Below are 18,955 nucleotides of genomic sequence, written 5' to 3' on the forward strand. Positions count from 1 at the left end.
AACACTTACATGCATTGAATTTAATATAATTAGGAGTAGAAAATGTAAATCCATACAACATTCTATCTCTGATAATACTGCATAATGTTCGCTAACGTAACGAAAATTCTCAAATATGCCTACGCATATTTTTGTCTGTACCTTTGAATATAATTTAATCTAGCTAAATAAACAAGTAAAGGAATGTTGACTACGTCATGGAAGAGATAGCCCTATAGCCTCTTTACTGAAGTAGGTAAATAAGCAGTTAACAACTCTCCCATTTCCAGTGCTCATTTGGCGTAGTAATCACTATGTAGAATTTATCCTAACTGAATTTAAATGTTTCTTTTCCCATGCAACTTCCATTTAAAAGTTCAGTACACTACAAAGAACATTCATTAATTTCTAAATAACATTAACTATATATAAATAGGCAAACTTACACAAAATAACAAAATATACACAAAATGCGCATGGCCACGTAAACGTAGTTACTCTCTGTAAGCTCTCGTAATTTTAACATGTTAATATAACCTCCAAAATATGTCATTCCTCAATTCTCACTAGCATATTTAAATAGGAAAATACCACTAGACAGACTTGACAATCAATCGAATCAATCATTCCATGATGCCGGTCCGTGTGACGCAGTTCAGTTGAAGCTGGACTGTGGTGCTAAAGGTCCCTGGTTCAAATCCGGGTTCGGGCATGGATATTTATAAATGTATAGTGGGTTGGTAGAGAAGCCTTGGCTGAAACCCCGCCCACTGAAAAATAAAGGCAAATAAAAAAAATTTTTTGAGGATGTTATTTTGATTAAAAAGAATACTTTCAAAAAGACAACTTTACCTTGGCATGCAATTCAATTAAAATTACCACAACCACGTTGTTAAGATCTGCCTCTTAACCTATAGCCATCGGGTGCCCAGTTGTCGGACGAAAACACGTCGTGCCCGCGCATGAGGTCACTCTAGTTACATCTGGTGCGTAATCCCATAAAGATTCAATGGTGGGCCTCGTTTTCGACGTATAATCTGTATTGTGGTGCATATTATATTTATCGTACGTACAGGAATATGTGTAGTTGATAGTCCTGCATTGCAAACACTCGAGTTTTTGCTTCTATTAATAGCGAATACTTTTTATTTCCGCTTTTATTACACCATGAGGATACCGAATAAACATTTAAACGATAATGCCTGGTTGTGCGAGTGCAAAATGTAATAATTATTCACGAGAAACGAAGGGTTAAGTAAGATGTTAAATACTTCGGAAGTGAAGATACGTATGCGAAAAAATTTGTACACTAAACAAAATTCGGTCATCAGTTATCATACGAGGAGACACTGTAGCCAAGTCAAATAAGAACGTTCTTAGAATAGAAGAATAAGCTTTGTATAAAATTACATGCAAAAATTAAAGAAATAAGCTGAAAGCAATTTGTTTAATATAATTAATCGGATAAATACGATATAGGTGAACTAGGATATTTACAATACGCGGAAATACTTTTATTGCTTCGATTCTTAGATATACGTGAGTATATCAAATTATTAAATACATTTTGATTGATTACAATAATTTTCAAACTGTTTAAAAAATAGAGGTACATGATCTTCGTTTTCCATTCACGTACACGCGCTTGGCGCACCATTTGAACAATACCTCTACTTACATTTTATCTGCTTTGCATTTCATTGTAATGTTTTTGTGCGAGCTTGCATTTGTGTATGTAATATTATATACTCAAATAAACCTAAATTTCGCCGACAGATATACAAATAATAGTGTGTTTCCGTAACCTCTTCCCTATGCATTTGTATACGCGCGCCGGAGTTTCTTAAGTGATTGACGTCATACGGCGTGGGGAAAGGGGACACGATGCGCGTTGCGATACCGTTTTTATTATACCATGCCTATAGCCCATACTTCAGTAATAAAACTCCTTTTCAAGGCATCTCTTCAGAAGTTTAGAAATAGCCTTTCCATGGAAACTTCAAATTTTGCTTTTCTTCTCCTCTTGGCATATTATAATGGGCCATACTTATACAGAATATCTACTCGAGAGAAGGTTGGTTTGGAAGCCAGAAAGAGTAATGTTTGTGTTTTCTAATGTGATTCTGCACATAACAGGAGGAGTGTTTATTTCTTTGTAGACATCCTCGAAAATTCTTAAAAATTGACATGAGAACATTTGATTAATTTTAAGTAAGAAGCTATTTGTTCACAATAGCACATTGTAAAACAATCGCATTGAAAACCTTGCAACTTTTAACTTTTCCAAACATTAATTGATTATTCATTGTGCTATAGAAAAATAAACGAGATGCCCTCAATTTCGATGCTGAGTTCACCAAAGAAGATCCTGTCCTAACACCTGTAAATTCTGAAGTAGTACGTTCGATCAATCAAGAGGAATTTAAAGGCTTTTCTTTTATTAATCGTGATTATAATCCGGCTCGCTTCGGTATGGATTAGGGTTGAATTTTTTTATTAGTCTTAGTATATGAAACCATTGTAATTTGATAATTATTTTTGTACGTTTACTTTTCCTCAGTATTTAGCAATTGAAGTATTTGTTTTTTTATCGCTATCTCGTTTTAATGCAATTTAGTCAGTGTTAATAATTGAAAACGTGTTTTACTTTCCGGCGCATTTAACGTAGCTCCGTGTACAGTAGGTTTGTCTTTATACGACGTCTAGTGCAATCTTTCCAATTTTTAGCTTAATTGAAGATTTTGTATTATAGAAACTGTTGTTTATCTAAACCATTAGTTGTATTGGATGTTAATGTATTATATTTTTACGTAAACGTTATCGATTATTTTTATTGCTATATCAACATGTTTCATTATACAATGGTGCTAAACACAGGTTTCCCTAGCTTTGTTGTGTGTATGATAGACAGCTGACTCAAATGTTCTAGTCATTTTACAAAAAAAAAGGCCTACATGCTCTCTTACTAAGTAAGAGTTGTATACGTTTGAATATTAATGAGGGAAATTGTTTAAAAAACTTTTCCTTTAAGATTTACATCTAGTTAACAAATATTTGTGTTAGTAGGTAATGTTTACAATAGCCATATTAATTATAATATAATTTTATCAAAGAGATTGTTGAAAGCATTGTAGTTTATAAAGTGACATGTAAGATACTGCTCGATTTCGTATTGCATGTGATATCACTTCAAAGGCGCATTTTATATCTAAGAGCTTTAAAAATTGTTTAGTTATCCACCCTTGTTGTAAGTATTCTATTTCTGTTATCTTTACCAAAGACAAATGTATTTTCACTATAAATGTTGCGAATGAGATTATGATTCTCAGACAGCGTTTAGATCATTTTTCATAGTGAGCTAGTGTTTTATTTACAATACGGACTTGTTTCCCAATGAGTGTGTTACAAATAACTAAGCCTCTGTCTTTCACATACAATATCAATACACCATAATGATTCGATAATGAATGAAAGAATAGCATACTAGTTTCGAAATAAGTCTGTGTTCTGGTGATACCTCAATTGCTGTAAGAGAATACCTTGTGTCCGTTCAATTTGGCAACCTTCATCATTTAATTATTACGCTAAGCAGTATTTGATGCACTTCTTGTATAGTGTGACATTGCTATTAAAACCTGCTGTCTTGAAAAATGTAACGCAACAACTAACTGATCACACTTTACAAGTACAATTAGTGCAAGTGAAAATTGACGAGAACAATTCTTAAATTTGTCCAGGGGTAAATGACAAAAAATATATATTAGTAAATGTTGAAGTTGTACAAAATATGTATGTTGCAATGGGGTAAAAGTTGTGAATGTTGTCGGTTATGAAATGAATAGTGTTTAATTTACCGTAACAACATTTGGAACAAGTAATTTGTGTTCCAGCAGATGTGTATATACATTGTTAAAGAAGAAATTAAATATGTTTTAGATATTTATTAGTGTGAAGCTTAGAAGTAGAATAATAAATAAACTATAATCAGAGCTATTAGTAAGTACTTAGATCTCTCTTTAATCACCATAGTATTACACATTTTGTTAGCACCTTCATCTAATAGAATGGTAATAAATATCGCACCATTTCCATTTTTATTTTGTTAATACAGATTGTAGTAACGGTAAATGTATTTTTTTAAGCATCTACAATCTCGGTATATCAATCGCTGTACTTGTCTTTCATTATTTATTCAGTGTTAGTGGAGTACTATCATAAACCATTAGTTGTTGAACCATCCTATTGTTCTTTGGATAATAGGAGATGAAAATTATTGTTTAGATGATACATTCAAGGGCTTCGTTAGTCTGTGTTTCAACAAACAAGAGCACTGGCAAAAGCATCATTTAGTAGTTAATTCAAAAAGGTTGTAAATGCTTTCATACAGAGTTGTGCCAAACATCCCTAGCTCTCCGTATTTCTTGATCAGAATCTTGCATTGTTATTATTGTTTTAATGTGTTTATACTAGCAATGTATCGTGTGTCGTAAAATGGTGTACCTATTTCTCTGATGATGTACTAAAAAAATATATACATTATTTAATGTAATTTCTCTTCTTGATTTACTTGTGTAACCTTACTTCGGATGTCTATCTTACTGACAAAGTGTCATTTTAATGTGAATCAGAAGTAAATGTAGATTCTCAATATTCTTTCCCTCATTCATTTAATTAAAATAAATACTGATAATATGCTATAGAATATAGACAATATAGTACCCAACAACTAGCTGAGTCGATATTTTGTGAGAAACTAACCCAAAAGCAGTTCTGAAATTTTGTATTCCTTAGGACAGGTTGTTGCAGACACCGAGGTTTCCATGAGGCTACTTAAGGTTACAAACGATATACATATGGCACTAGATAAATCTGAGGCAACTATTATAGTACTTTTAGATCAAAGCAAAGTCTTTGACCAAGTAGTGTCAGAGTTGTGTACATCAATGTTACGCTACATAGGCTTTAACAATTTATCAATATCATGGATGCACAATTACCTCCAAGGACGACGTCAAGCTGTCTTGTTTGGGAATGTGCTGTCTAACTTTGGCAAGACATATAAAGGCGTTCCCCAAGGTAGTATTTTGGGACCCACATTATTTTCAATTTATACTAGAGATCTGCTGGCTTCTTTAAAGTACTGCAAGTCACATATGTATGCCGACGACATCCAATTATATGCATCATGCAACATAACTGATGTGATTCATGTCATAACAAAAATCAATTATGACCATGCCAATATAAATCTTTGGTGCAGTAGGAACGGATTATGTCTGAATCCAGACAAAACTGTTGCCCTCTGCATATCAAATAGAACGAGGACAAATGAAAGTAATTTAAACTGTCTGTATTTTAAAACTAAACGGTGGGGCAATTAAATGGGAACACCCATGAAACGCCTAGGGATCATCTTAGATGATTCTTTTCAGAAGCATGTTGATAGAGCATATGGGTTGGGCTTCTCTAAATTAAAAGCAGTTTGAAAAATTTACCAGTGGATACAAAACTGAAGTTGAAACAAGCTCTCATTTTTCCTATATTTGAATCGGAGCTGGGTCGAGCGTTCTAAAAAACCGCTCGAGTGACGAGCACTCTTATTTTCTCAAAAATGCTCGCAAGCATCGAGTGGTTTTGCAAAGCGAAACCGCTTGCGAGTTCCGAGCACTCCTAAAAGTGCTGGAGCGGTTTATCGCGAGCGCTCGGGAAAAGTGCTCGTGAGCGGAAAAAGCGCTAGGGAGCGGAAAAAAACACTCGCGACCAGCGGCGCTTGAGGGCGGTTAAAAGCGCTCACGAGCGAAAAAAAACGCTCAGGAGCGGAAACTCCGCGATTTGAATATTGTAGTGTGGTGTATTAGGATTCTCTAATGCAACAATATAAGTACAAATTACAACGCTTGAAAAATGCGTAATGCGTGTTTTAGATTCGCTTTAGGTATACCTTTTATATAGAGACCATGTAAGCCCTTATCTTGAAAGAATCCATTTATTAAGGCATGCAGTGAACTTACGAACTGAGAGTCTCACAACCTCAGATTAGTTAATCTGAGCTCACAACACCCAAATATCCGAATCGGAACTAGATTCTGATTAAGTATTTGCGTTAATGTTAAATAATTATATAGTATAAAATTTGCATCTAAAAAAATAAACAGTTGACTGGGATATTTAATATCCAGAAGGTTTTTAATATACACAAGTAGGGAGATACGCGACTTTCTGCCTTATAAACCGCGTGTATGCATATGCGCAAGCGATAATCGTCCTTACTCAGTCATAGGCGCGCGTTTATAAATAAATCGATACAAAACTTTTCGGTAATGTGAAGTAAATTACAAATAGTGGTTCAGAATGTCCAGAATACGCTCTACAACGTTATTAATGGATATTTTTTGATCAGGATGCAAATAAATTAGATACGACGAGTTGAAGCGCTAATTTGTCCAAATATTACGGTCGAATTCGTTAGACGCCGGCGAAAGTTAAGATTCCTCATTTAATCCCGTACTTTTCGGTCGTAAAAAACACTAAATAATAAACAAAGATTTTGCCAAAATCAATTATCTGTAATAATACGAAAGTTATGGGGCATTAATAAATCAACTAAATTCAATGAACACCACCTTGCGGCCAACCGATCAGAGATAGTTGAATTATGTTTGCGCCAGTCTTAAAATAAAGGGCATTTTCATAAGAAAGTGTCCAATTTGGACCACTGTACAGTAACTTCACTATCCAGGCAGGTTAGAATTAATATGATTGGACATTTTAGTATCATGGAAATAATGTGGCAAAATGTTTTGTAATGTCCTCAAACATTCAAACTAAGCGACTGTTAATTTTTACCCCACAACCGCGTAAAAGAAGGCGATCAGTACATCCTATAGACCGATTTCAAAGAGAGGTGTTTTATACGCTATTTGGCGAGTTGAAGGAAGACAATGGTAAGTTTTGGAACTATTTTCGTATGTCTGTAACGTCCTTCCACGAACTTGCAAGCAACGTAAGAACAGGGATAATAAATAATACCATCAGCGAACTGTAACTTAACGCTTATACTATGCTTAAAACGTTACTGATGTAGCAGCTTCACCATGTGGATTTAGTACAGTTTAGCTACAGTAGTATCATTGAATAATACCCCCCTATTAGTCATTGGTAGTATCTATTATATGGACTGTGACATATACGTACACTATAATGGTCGTATGCACCCCAGAACAAACAAACCTATGGTATGCACCGACAAATTTAAGCGGAGCTTAGTTTATGCGTTACTTAAAATCTATGGCAACCATTGTCGCATTAATAGTTGCCATGGATTATAAGCTAAGCCCCCTTAAATTTGTAGGTGCATACGGCCATTAAAGAAGGAATCTTTCATTAAGTACATATATGTATGCGAATGCACGAATATCACGGCGGCGGCAGTTCTCGGTGGAGCCACGTGAGTGGAAGTTTCGGTTTACTTAAACAATGGTTTAGCGTAGTTGTTTTAAAATGTAGTAACAAAATTAGTATGAACTACAACGCGTTTATACGAGCCCCAACACATAAATGTTGGGACACTCACGATTTTAAAAATATTGGAACTTAAAATTATTGTATGTTTTCTTTATTAATTTTGTCTTATTATAGTTATAAATTAAGATAAGTAACTCCAATTTTATATTTTGATGCAAAATTAATTAATTACAAACTTTGAAATGACACAAAACAACGTAAAATTAAAATTGAATGTGACACAAAAATGTTCGGACATCACCCCTTAATAATGAGTTACATCCCCTTTGGCTTTAATAACAGCCTGGATTCGTGTAGACATGGTCGCCATAAGAGCTTTACATTAATCGATGCCAAAGGTATCACTAATCTCTTGTAATTTTTCCTCAATGAAGCAATATTGCGTTGCGGGTGATTACGCAAACAAGTTGCTTCATTTTATGCCACACTGTCTCAATGACATTGAGATTTGGACTGCTTCAGGGCCAATCTAAAGCATTAATATTGTGGTCTTGTACTCTTGTAACCATTTCTTAGTCGTTTTTGCCGTGTGAAATGATGCTCCGTCTTGTTGAAAAACAAAGTCTGCATCAGGTGATAATGTCCCAAGTGAAGGCAATAAACTTTGTTCTAAAATTGCTTGATATTTCTGAACATTAACATTGCCATTTATAAAGTGCAATTGTCCCAACTCATTTGCAGACATACTGCCCCACACCATTACACCATTGGGGAATTTTATAGAACGCTTTAAGGTTTACGCAAACCGACGCGGACATGCGCACGCGGGAGCGGTACCGCATGCTGGAAATATTTCTACAGCGGGATATGCGAGCACGCACACCGATGCGGCGGTTCGCACGCATATACTGCTGTAGAAATATTTCCCGCATCCGTACCGCTCCCGCGTCCGCATCGGTTTGCGTGGACCTTTAAGCAATCTTTATGAAATGCATCGTTTTCCGTTCTGATAACTATTTTTCGATTATTGCCCACACTGATATCAAATCGAAAAAAAAATGATTTTTTTCAAGTCTTGGTAAGACCACGCCTCGACGCCTGCCGTTCCCGAGCCCAAGCCAACCTCTTCTTTTTTGTTTTTCTGTTAAAAGAAGCTTTTCTTTCGCCTATTTAAAAAAGTATTTTCTAATGGTCAATAATTTTAACCTAAAGATCAGCTTACTTTATAAAAATGCAAACCTGATTTGTGGATCCACCATCTACGGGGTTCGCGAGAAAGATGAGCAATTGTTACTTCGTTCCATTTTACCGTAAGATTCCGTACTGTGTCTCTTTGTCCAGATTTGCCAATGGTTACCAGCGCTCTGCATTCTAGGGGTAACTTTTGTCCGTCTTCCTGTGCTCTTTCCTGCAACTTCGATTGATGCTGTTTTCCCATACTTTTTTACAATATCTGCCACCGTGGACTTGGGCAAATTGAATTCCTGACCTATTGTCCTAAACGATTTTCTCATATGAAACCATTTTACTATTAATTGTCGAATTACTTTCTGTGTCGCTTTGCCATGTACCATTTGTTCTTTTAACAAAATGGCAAAGTGGACTGACAGGTTATAATAGTAGATAATGTATTAAGGGATAAAACAAGAGTATAATTCCCCGAGGGAACAGTAATACTCCGAGCGACGTAGTCGCGAGGGTATTGCGTTCCCCTAGGGGAATTATACTCCGTTTTATCCCGTGGTACATTCTACGTTTTATTTTTTATTGATAATAGTAGAATTACTGTTGAAAAGTAAATTAATTTGCAAATAAAAATTTCACATCTGATTCGCGTTGTTGTATATGGGGTTGGCTGCGACTACAGTGACTTTATAAGGACAGTGGCGACAACTTATCATAATCCGCCATATTGGAGCTAAAAAATTGATTGTAAGATCAATATACCTTGTCATGTCAAATTGTGAGCGTAGAATAATAAATGTCAGTTTCATTTAAGTAAAGATTCTTGTTCAAAACGAACGGCGCAGAAATGATCGTTTAAAGCTTTGCAGAACAACCTATGGGAAAACAAATGCCTCCCAAATTCAAAAAGGTATGGGTATATGGAAAACGGTATAATAAGTATGAAATATGGTGCAATATCCAAAATGTACATATAAATAATCATTAAATTGTGTTTGACATTTCAGTGTCTTCTGTCACTTCTTGTCCCCTGTCGCGTGTTGCTCCTTCCGGACTTAAAAGTATTTCTTTAGTCTCTTAAATGGAAGACAAAACACGTTGATCTAGTCCACGGAGTACAAGAGATCAATATTCCATGTGCTCCAGCAAACATGAAACCAATTCAAACGTATTTACGATCACAATTGAATTTGCTGCTAAATTTCGGATAAGCTGCTTCTCTAACCAGTTTTCTATCTAAACTCATTAGGTATTTAGGGCTTCTGAAAAAAATTTTACATCAATTACCAGTCGTAAGGTTAGGCACAGTTTTACATCTAAAAACACTAAGCGGATTACATACCTTATAATATCGTAATAAATCCAAACTATATGCGTCTTTAAAAATCGAGTTTATATAAAACTGGAGACGGAAAACGTAAAATAAAGCAAATACAAGAAGCAAAGTGTAAACTAGTAACATGAAGCCGTGACAATTACAGGTGACACTGTCAAAACAGTATAATTAATAATTATAGCACGGAGTGCACCGCGTCGTTTTGAAGGTTTTCTATTGGCCAGTTTGGAATTTAGCTCCAATATGGCGACCGGAACCAACGACCAATCAAAAACGAGATACCCTGTTGTCGCCACTGTCTCTATAAAGTCACTGTAGCTGCGACTGCCATGGTTACCTATAGTTACGTATATAAACAACAAAAAATGCTGCGTCCGTCATTTTGAAAGCAATTTTTGTGTCGTTTGGCTTTGTTCAAGAACGGAAAATGTTGGAAGGGAATGAAGATGATGATGTTCCCATGGGGGGAATAAAAGAAGCTGAAGACGCTCTTAAGGAGTTAGTGCCGGTGACTTCAAAAACATTATATGAAAAGAATACTCCAAGTTTTGTAAATTGCGATCGGAAAAATCCTTGAAGATTGTGAACGAAAAAATTCTTTTGGCGTATTTTAGTGAACGATCTAAGCAGGGAAAACCGTCTTGTTTGTGGACCTACTACTCCATGCTTAGATCCATGCTGCGTGTGCGAGAGAACCTAGATTTTCAAGGTATTATTTATACACATTATTAGTCGAATTTGGACAATACTAAGACGTTTTTTTGGATTACAGTTATGGGCAATTGAAAACGTTTTTAAAAATAAGAATCAGGAATTTTATCCCAAGAAGTCTAAGATTCGCCATTCACTGTCTGAGGGAAATCTGAAAAGTACCAAGGTGTATTTCAAAATATTGTTTTACACACAATTGCTACGACAATGGATCTGTATCACAACCTACCAAATGAATGAAGTTAAGTATCGTAAAAGAAGACCATTTTAAGAAATATAACATGGTTACCACCTATGAAATGTCATTCTCGTTCCTTCTGTAGGTTTTGACTTATATTACACGATTGACAGCTAACCCCTGTGTTTGACTTTACCGTAAATGTCAATTAATTGTCAAAGTAGTCATTGTTCTGACAGGGAATTAGATTTTATAATTCCCGTTGTTATGACAGCGGGAATTATGGGTCTGTTTATGTGGCTATAGACTATTATAGTATTTTAACCACCATGTAAATTATCAATAAAAAATAAAAATTATAATTTTTGGTTTTTATCCTGCTACCTAGATCACAAACTATCAAATATGTGTGGTGTCCGAACATTTATGTGTCAGTTAATTTCGCTGATTTTCCTATTTTTATATTATGAGAGCGTTAAAAAAATAGTTTTTTTGCTATTAGACTTAAATAATAAATTTATAATACATATTTCTGTATGAGATATTTGTGGCTTTCCTGACATTGACTCGGATTAATTTTTTTTTCGGTTCTATTTTAAAAATGCTAGATGTCCGAACATTTATGTGTTAGGGCTCGTAGTACTCTTTACTCTTACCTGGCGCCAACACTACTCTACTATAAATGCTATACTCCAACTCATAGACAGACACAGACAATAAATAATTTGTGTTCGTACAGAGGTGGGTTGTTTGCGAACGACCCGTTTCATAGATCCGGATCCTTTATGATAACCAAACCATGGAGGTAAAATGTACCTCCATGAACCAAACGAATCGGATCTCGAAAACTAGCCCACCTGAATCTTTGAATCAACTACTTTATGACTTGAAACTGCGCGTTTCGATTCGATTGACTCGGCTTTGTGCCATTTACTTTCCAGTTCACGGCTCAATCTCAATTATCAAAACGACAAACGGTGTCACTTTTAGCTTTTACGATTTTTGACTCAGGATTCGATTTATTTATTCAGTTTTATTTCATTCAAAATAAAATGAACGACTAGAGAACGGAATACCTACATAAGACAAAACCCAGCTTCCAATTCGCATTTTGGAACGGAACGGGTCAGTCGATCCAGATTATTCAAATCATGCGAAAAAATAAATCCCCCCTGCGAGCTCAATTTTGTTTTTTGTAGGTACTTTTATTTAAAATAAAATCCTTAGGAACTTATTATGTATTTAGGAGCAGAATTCTTCTTTGATAATCTAAGACATTTTTTTTTACAAATCTTACAAGGATTTTTACTAGCAACCAGTTTAAACGTTTACTCTCGATCCTTATTTTTCTACATGGATTTTTCTTGGGGGTAAATACCTACACGAGATCTTGATTTTTAATCACATAATTTTATTTTTACACGAAAGTTTTGCTGAAACGGAAAAAACTCGAGATCAAAAGCATGATAAAATTGTATCTTATGCTTTTGGTCGAGAGTGTTTTCCAGGAGGCAACAAAACTTGAGTGAATTAAAAATAAAATTATCCTGATTTAAAAACAAGATCGAGTGTATATTTTAGGGAGATTAATACAAGACAAGACTCCACGCATTTTTATCGCTGATAAAGGTTACCTAGCTTTTAATCACTTAACAAATCGCCTGGGTTGGTTACTATTTGAAATAATCACTTCGCTCATTGGTCTTATCATTGATTATACAGATACTGTGGATAATTATAATCTGTGGTAAAAATATGGAGAAATGAGAAATAATTGGTGTAATAAAATTGTTTTGTGATAAATGGCAATGCACTGGCACACTTTTAGGTTAAGTCAAGTGTTGTCAAAATAATTTTTCGTTCACAAAAAGATATCGTGTTTAGCATTTGTAAGAAAAATTTTATTTGCTGAATTTCTGGTTTACAGTAGTATATATATGCAGTTTGTATTTTATTGATAACTTTCATTTCAATTACGAACAGATTATAACCCATCTTAAGTAGGATGTTATGCATTTAAATTCCAACATTGTGCACTCGTTTAATTTCACAGGTTTCCTAAAGCATAAATAACAATGGCCCATTATAAAGGAGCAGCTAGCGAAGCGGGGAGAGCCATGCAACTTATGAAAAAACGAGAACAACAAATGCAAGACATTGAGATTCGTAAGAAGAAGATTGAGGAAGATCTAAAGTTAAACAATATTGAAAATAAATTTGCGACTCATTATGATGCAGTGGAGCAACAACTTAAGGTTTGTTTAATTTTCTCACAAAGTAAAGTGGAACTCTATACCTACCTTTAGAGCTCAACAATCGGTTTGGTTACACTCGATGAAATGAAAGCGAAGCAAGAAAACATTGTGAAAGAAAGAGAGAAAAAGTTGGCACAGAAGCAAGCGGAAAAAGAACGAGAGCGACAAAAGCAGTTGGAGGCAAAACAGGCGGAAAAAAATAAGCAAAAACGGCAGGTGGATTCTCTATTTTGTCCCTGCGCTCTTATTTTTTACAATGTACTTTTTAGATTCAAGCATTATCGTTTACCCTAAACGATGAGGAGGAATGCGAGGAGGAACCAAAAGAAAAAAAACCATGGAGAACAGAATATGATGAAAATGATGTAAATGTGAAATTATCGAAGAAGATTAAAAAAGATCCTAACGTAGACACTAGTTTCTTACCTGATCGCGAAAGGGAGGAGGAGGAAAATAGGTTGCGCGAGGAGCTGAGACAGGAGTGGGCTGCACAACAGCAAGAGCTCAAGGAGGAGGAAATTGATATTACTTTTAGTTATTGGGATGGTTCTGGTCATAGAAGGACAGTTCGGATGAAGAAAGGTGTGTATGTTCTCTTTTTTACTTTTTTTATAGAGAACCTAAATTGAATAAAAAAGAAACCATTCTTATTCTGTAATTTAATTTCGTTCTTACGATTAAATGTTTTTTTAAGTTAGAGGGTAAGTTAATGCTATAAACTCATACCTTTTCTTGTATTTAGGGTGTTTTTCAATTGATTTTTATCATTCATTCTGTTAGAAATGGAGAAATGGGCTCTTTTTTTTTTTAAGGAAAATTGATTTGCAGGTGTAAAATTGGTAACATTAAGTAAAAAAAATCATGGGAATCATTTTTGACTCACCTTGTACAATTGAACCATACTCCAAAATTGTATCCTTGTAGAGTTACATTCTCTGAAATGTTAAAAACCGTCAAGACACAAAAAAAAACATAAAAATCACTTTCGCATTGTCCCTTTTTGAGCTCTCGAAGACGGCATTAAGAGATTTTCAATATATTTCGTTTTGGAGAAATCATCATCAACCTTATTTTTTTATATGGCCCGTAAAAAAATCTACTGTGTCCTATTTTGGTTGAGACTGCAGTGTATCTTAGCTGCATTGGGTTTTCTCTACCCTGTGCCACTTTTTGGTGAACCGCTTAATACTACAAACAGAATCAATCTAGTTACGTTTGTTTCTTAGATATAGGGTGAAAACAAAAGGTTTGACTACAGTTTGATCTTACACCATAGGCCGAGTGGGATGTTATCATATCTTGCTACCCATGTAAGATAGAAAAAAGGTAAAAATTGTTGCTTTTAGACATTTTTACTTAGACTCCAGTGACGTAGTAAAAAATTTTTTGGACCACCGTTTCTGAGATTTGACACAATGTTGGTGTTTTTAAATGCAGCACCTTATATATCCTAACGTCAATTATTTGAATTCGTTTTCCAGATTACATTGATGTATCACAACCTATATTTTTTTTATATAATATATATTATATCATTTTTTCAAAATTTTGAAATGACATGTTTCTACGATCAGCCATTTATATTGATTGGTATAGGCTGCCATGAAAAAAATAAAAATAAACAAAATCTCAATGAATCCATAGCCTACTAGTATTTAAAAACCGTAAAAAACGTTTTAATTTTTCGTTCATGGCTAAAATTAAAAAAAATATAACTTGTGATATAGCAATGTAATCAGGAAAAGAGTGCCAAAAAATTGACGCTAAAATATACAAGGTGTTGCATTTAAAAAATACCAACATTGAGTCAAATCTCAGAAACGATGGTCAATTTTGACTACGCCACTGGATTCTACGTAAAAATATCTAAAAGAAACAGTTTTTACTTTACCTTTTTTCAGTTTTTTCTATCTTATATGGGTAGCAAGATATTATGTATGATAACTCCATTTTTTTGCCTTTCACACTGGATGTGGTTATACTAAAAATAGAGTCCACACACCTCATACTAATCAGTAATCACTTTGTTTTAGGAAATTCGGTATACAACTTCTTGCAAAAAGTTTTGGAATTACTTCGTAAGGAATTCTCAGAGTTGAAAACAGTAATGGCCGATCAACTAATGTATGTGAAAGAAGACCTGATACTACCTCACCATTACACATTTTATGATTTTATAGTCACAAAAGTAATACATTAGCATCTACAACGAAAATTATAATAACGCTTTTACAGGCACGAGGAAAAAGTGGGCCTCTGTTTCAGTTTGATGTGCACGATGATGTACGTATGGTAAGCGATGCGTCGATCGAAAAAGAAGACTCGCACGCCGGAAAGGTTCTAATGCGTAGCTGGTATGAACGAAATAAACACATATTTCCGGCAAGTCGTTGGGAACCGTACGATCCCACCAAAAGCTACGATAAATATACTGTATCGGATAAAACAAAAAAGCCGCCATAACATATAGAGTAATAACGAAGTAGTTCAATTTTGATGCACAATTTTAATTGTTTACATTTGTATATAATTGAATAAGAATAAACTACGTTGTTCGCAGAAATTAAATTTCCTTCTCCGGCAAGTTTGAATCATTGGCAGGAAACACAGTTCCTTTATTTTCTTTCCAAAATTCGTGTATGTGCGGTAAACGTGCTGCTAGATCTGTAGTCCAATGATGAATTCGACAACGCACATCAACTGTTTCGAAGTTGTTAATCTAAAGAAAACATTACGATTCAATTGTCTGTAGGTGTGGTACTTACTGTAACTGTGATAAAGAATTCTTTATCTTCCATTTCAATATTTGGACCTGTGATAGGTTGAGCAGGAAGGGTAACTGCATCTTCGGGAATAACATATCCACATTTTCTAAAAGAAGCTTTAATATGCCAAGGTTGGATCGTCCAAGGATTATCCATATTCATAACTACTGATAACACTTTCTTCGACAATTCTTTTGCAGTCTAAAACAGTTGGTAATTAAAAATTAAATTGTTCAAATCATACATACCTCTACTGCGTAAGGTGAACTGTGTACAACTTCATCCTCGCTCCTTTTATAGTCCTTATAAAGTTCCAAATTTTCGGGTGTAGCATACACAGCAAGGCCGGGTAAAAGCAATCTATCGTAAGCAAATTTATTCTTGACGGAAACTTTGTCACCCGGATTTCCTAAGTTGTCAACATAGTGGGTCAGAATTAAATCCAAGTTTGGTTTCTTTTCCCTATCTGTATCTTTTACCAATTCGTAAATGTAATGTTTGGCTCTTAAACGCTTCAAGGGCATGCCCTTTTTATGTAAAGGAGCCGCATGTTTCCGTTTCAGAATGAAGGTGGTCTAAAATAGTGGATGTGTTAAATAAATGTATGCTTCCTTATAATGAAGTTACTCGTAGCTGTTGATGGAGAACTGCTTCGGGTTTTAATAATAAATTTCCTAATTGATGAACTAACGAAGTAATTTTGTTGCAAGTTTTTAACATCGTTTTATTTTAGTTTAAAATTTCCAGTAAATTAACCTCACTTTATGGCTGTGATTAGCATTCGTTTATAGGGAACATAACGGAATATTGGCCATGGTGGTTCACATTACGTCGACTTCTTCATTTGTTTGTTCATTTTTGTACCTTCATAAATCATAATATGATACAAACTAGTATCATACCTTCATAATACAATGATTAGGAGGTATACATAGTGTGTATAATCAACGGTTTGTTTAAGGCGTTTATACTACATACATTTCACAACAACCTCTAGCATTTCGACGTACCTATACTTTTGAGATCGTTCCATGATTTTCCAGAACAATAGAAAACTTTCCAGCCAGAGCCACATTTCATTTAATATTCGAACAATTTTGACAAATCAAGAGATATGACAGTAATAGTATATTAAGTATGGAGAACGGTAAGGGATTTTTACCGTTCGAAGACAATTGTTTGGAGGAGGAGCGGAGCGACGACTCCAATTATTGTCTGAGAACGGTAACCCTTAACGTTCGACGTGCTTATAACATTTTTTGCGCGATCGAAATTAAAATTATTCAACCAATATAAATATGCACTAAGAAATTAACGAGCAGAATAAATCGAAATGATCGAAGTGGTATGGTGTACATCACTAGGTAACCAGTTTATTTGTCAAAATTGAAATTAATAATTTCATAAAATTGTGCATGTGTCTGATGTAGTTTGCTAGCTTTGCACTTCCTTTATGACTTTATGAGCCAGGTATTTGCCGGTGGCCGAATGGTATGTCGAAGATTAAATTAAAGATTAAATGTAATGTAAGACTGTTAACATTGAACTGATTGTTTTTAAAAAGGCGTCGGTAAGTATTTTTTTGCACGATCGGTTATAGTCGGCTACTTACTAATTCATTTTCAAGGCGGTAAGGTGCACTTACCAACCTAGGGCGGTAAGTGTATCATAGCAACGTGCTTAGCAACCAAGTGACAGTTACAGTAACATGCGACAAGTAGGATATGTGTCAAAAATCAAATTATTGTTTATTAATGTGGAAGTTAAATGTACAATTTGCAAGTTACAAAAATTAGTTCGGGAATTAGACAGGCAATTGGAAAACACGGTGTTTACAGATTCTTCACACTCAGCAGTCGATAGAGGATTTGAATTAGTACGGTATGAAATAGCAGGTTCTGTTGATGGCAACGAAGATGATGAAGGGTTCCCTGGAGTTCCACATAAAATCTTCTGAGCGGTTTCAATCTTGTTAGTTAATGACTCACCAAGTACGTGTCATCGGGTGCTTCCGTAAGAAATTTATGGAAATCTGCTTTAGAAAAAACGCTAGATTTTTTTGGCTGATACCCAACGTTCTTTCTTTTCAAAAATGCTATCAGCGTACTGTATTTAGAAATATCAACACACCTTCTTAGAATAATCATATTTTCAACATGGAATAATCACACCATAAGCCATTTCAATCCTTCACTACGTTGAACAAAATATGCTAACACAATTTTTTCACTTATGTCAGTTTGACATTTACTTTCACACCATTTAAGGAAAGAATCATATGCGGCTTCATATCTACTTTTAAATTTTTCGGGAATGATCGATGCGCAGCCAATACTCCATGCATCTTCTATTTCGAAATCTTCTGAATCATTTAGGTATGTTCACTTAGTCTCAACCAAACCACGTTTCGCGCACGTGTTGTTTTGTTTTCAAAAACAGAAACGTAACTGTAGCAACCCACAAAAAATTACTGAACCCATTGTGATGCTACCACATTGATACATTCGAATTTAGTTTATATCAATTATAAATTGATCGTGCAAAAAATAGCGTAAGCACCACGGTCAGTAGGTGCTTAACCGATTTCGGATAATATTGCAAACCTCGAGCTGCGCTCTCGGTTTGCAATTATTATCCTCAACCAGTAAAGTACACCTACTGACCTTAATACTTAATATACTATTGCTGTTCTGTTTTCAGATCGGTAAGTAATTTTGGCGTCGTCGTAATCATAGCAACTGGTAAATTCCACTTACTGTCATGGAAACACACATGGTAAATAGTCAGAAAAGACCGATCGCGCAAAAAAGCATTGAAGTATACATTCAATGATAATCATAATGCAACGTTGTTACTTGTTACAGTGGCACCACGCTCAGAAAGTCCCTGACAGGGCGTGTCCGAGGGCGCTAGAAATTTAGACCGTACATTCTGATGCAATGAGCCTTGAAAAAGACGAGTGTGTATAAAACTGGAAACAAAAAACGTAAAATAAAGCAAATACAGGAAGCAAAGTGTAAATTAAAATAACGTGAAACGTCAACTGTCAAAATCGGAATAATAAATAATTATGGCGCGGAAT

The 18,955-nt window shown here is 34.9% G+C and overlaps 3 protein-coding genes and 1 long non-coding RNA gene across 5 annotated transcripts in view; 2 read left to right on the forward strand and 2 right to left on the reverse strand.

Moving 5' to 3' along the window:
- The window catches only part of LOC116181404 (protein kinase C), a 41,493-nt gene extending 36,966 nt beyond the window's left edge, over positions 1-4,527 (forward strand). The window contains exon 9 of the mRNA XM_031501768.1: positions 2,296-4,527. Within this exon, the coding sequence (XP_031357628.1) occupies positions 2,296-2,460 (165 nt within the window). The 3' untranslated portion in view covers positions 2,461-4,527. The remainder of the gene's footprint in view (positions 1-2,295) is intronic.
- An 8,129-nt stretch (positions 4,528-12,656) lies between these two features.
- Positions 12,657-15,671, forward strand: LOC116181423 (protein FAM50 homolog). Of its 2 annotated transcripts, none has more exons than XM_031501803.1 (6): positions 12,657-12,742; positions 12,907-13,108; positions 13,160-13,324; positions 13,378-13,690; positions 15,142-15,296; positions 15,344-15,671. In XM_031501803.1, the coding sequence occupies exons 2-6, from the start codon at positions 12,929-12,931 to the stop codon at positions 15,569-15,571; spliced, it is 1,041 nt and encodes a 346-aa protein (XP_031357663.1). In that variant the 5' UTR covers positions 12,657-12,742; positions 12,907-12,928; the 3' UTR covers positions 15,572-15,671. The 2 variants fall into 2 exon arrangements, with proteins under 2 accessions (XP_031357663.1, XP_031357654.1); XM_031501794.1 differs by having other exon boundaries at positions 12,670-12,853.
- On the reverse strand, positions 15,595-16,663 carry LOC116181434 (39S ribosomal protein L9, mitochondrial). The gene is made up of 4 exons (XM_031501815.1): positions 16,501-16,663; positions 16,122-16,448; positions 15,874-16,074; positions 15,595-15,827 (listed from the first exon to the last, which is right to left on the reverse strand). The coding sequence occupies exons 1-4, from the start codon at positions 16,591-16,593 to the stop codon at positions 15,672-15,674; spliced, it is 777 nt and encodes a 258-aa protein (XP_031357675.1). The 5' UTR covers positions 16,594-16,663; the 3' UTR covers positions 15,595-15,671.
- A 935-nt stretch (positions 16,664-17,598) lies between these two features.
- Positions 17,599-18,552, reverse strand: LOC116181446. The gene is made up of 2 exons (XR_004147253.1): positions 18,516-18,552; positions 17,599-18,476 (listed from the first exon to the last, which is right to left on the reverse strand). It is a non-coding gene; the product is annotated as an uncharacterized LOC116181446 (long non-coding RNA).
- Positions 18,553-18,955: the final 403 nt, after the last annotated feature.

This window comes from Photinus pyralis, unplaced genomic scaffold, assembly GCF_008802855.1.
Source record: "Photinus pyralis isolate 1611_PpyrPB1 unplaced genomic scaffold, Ppyr1.3 Ppyr1.4_LG1, whole genome shotgun sequence".
Taxonomy (NCBI): domain Eukaryota; kingdom Metazoa; phylum Arthropoda; class Insecta; order Coleoptera; family Lampyridae; genus Photinus; species Photinus pyralis.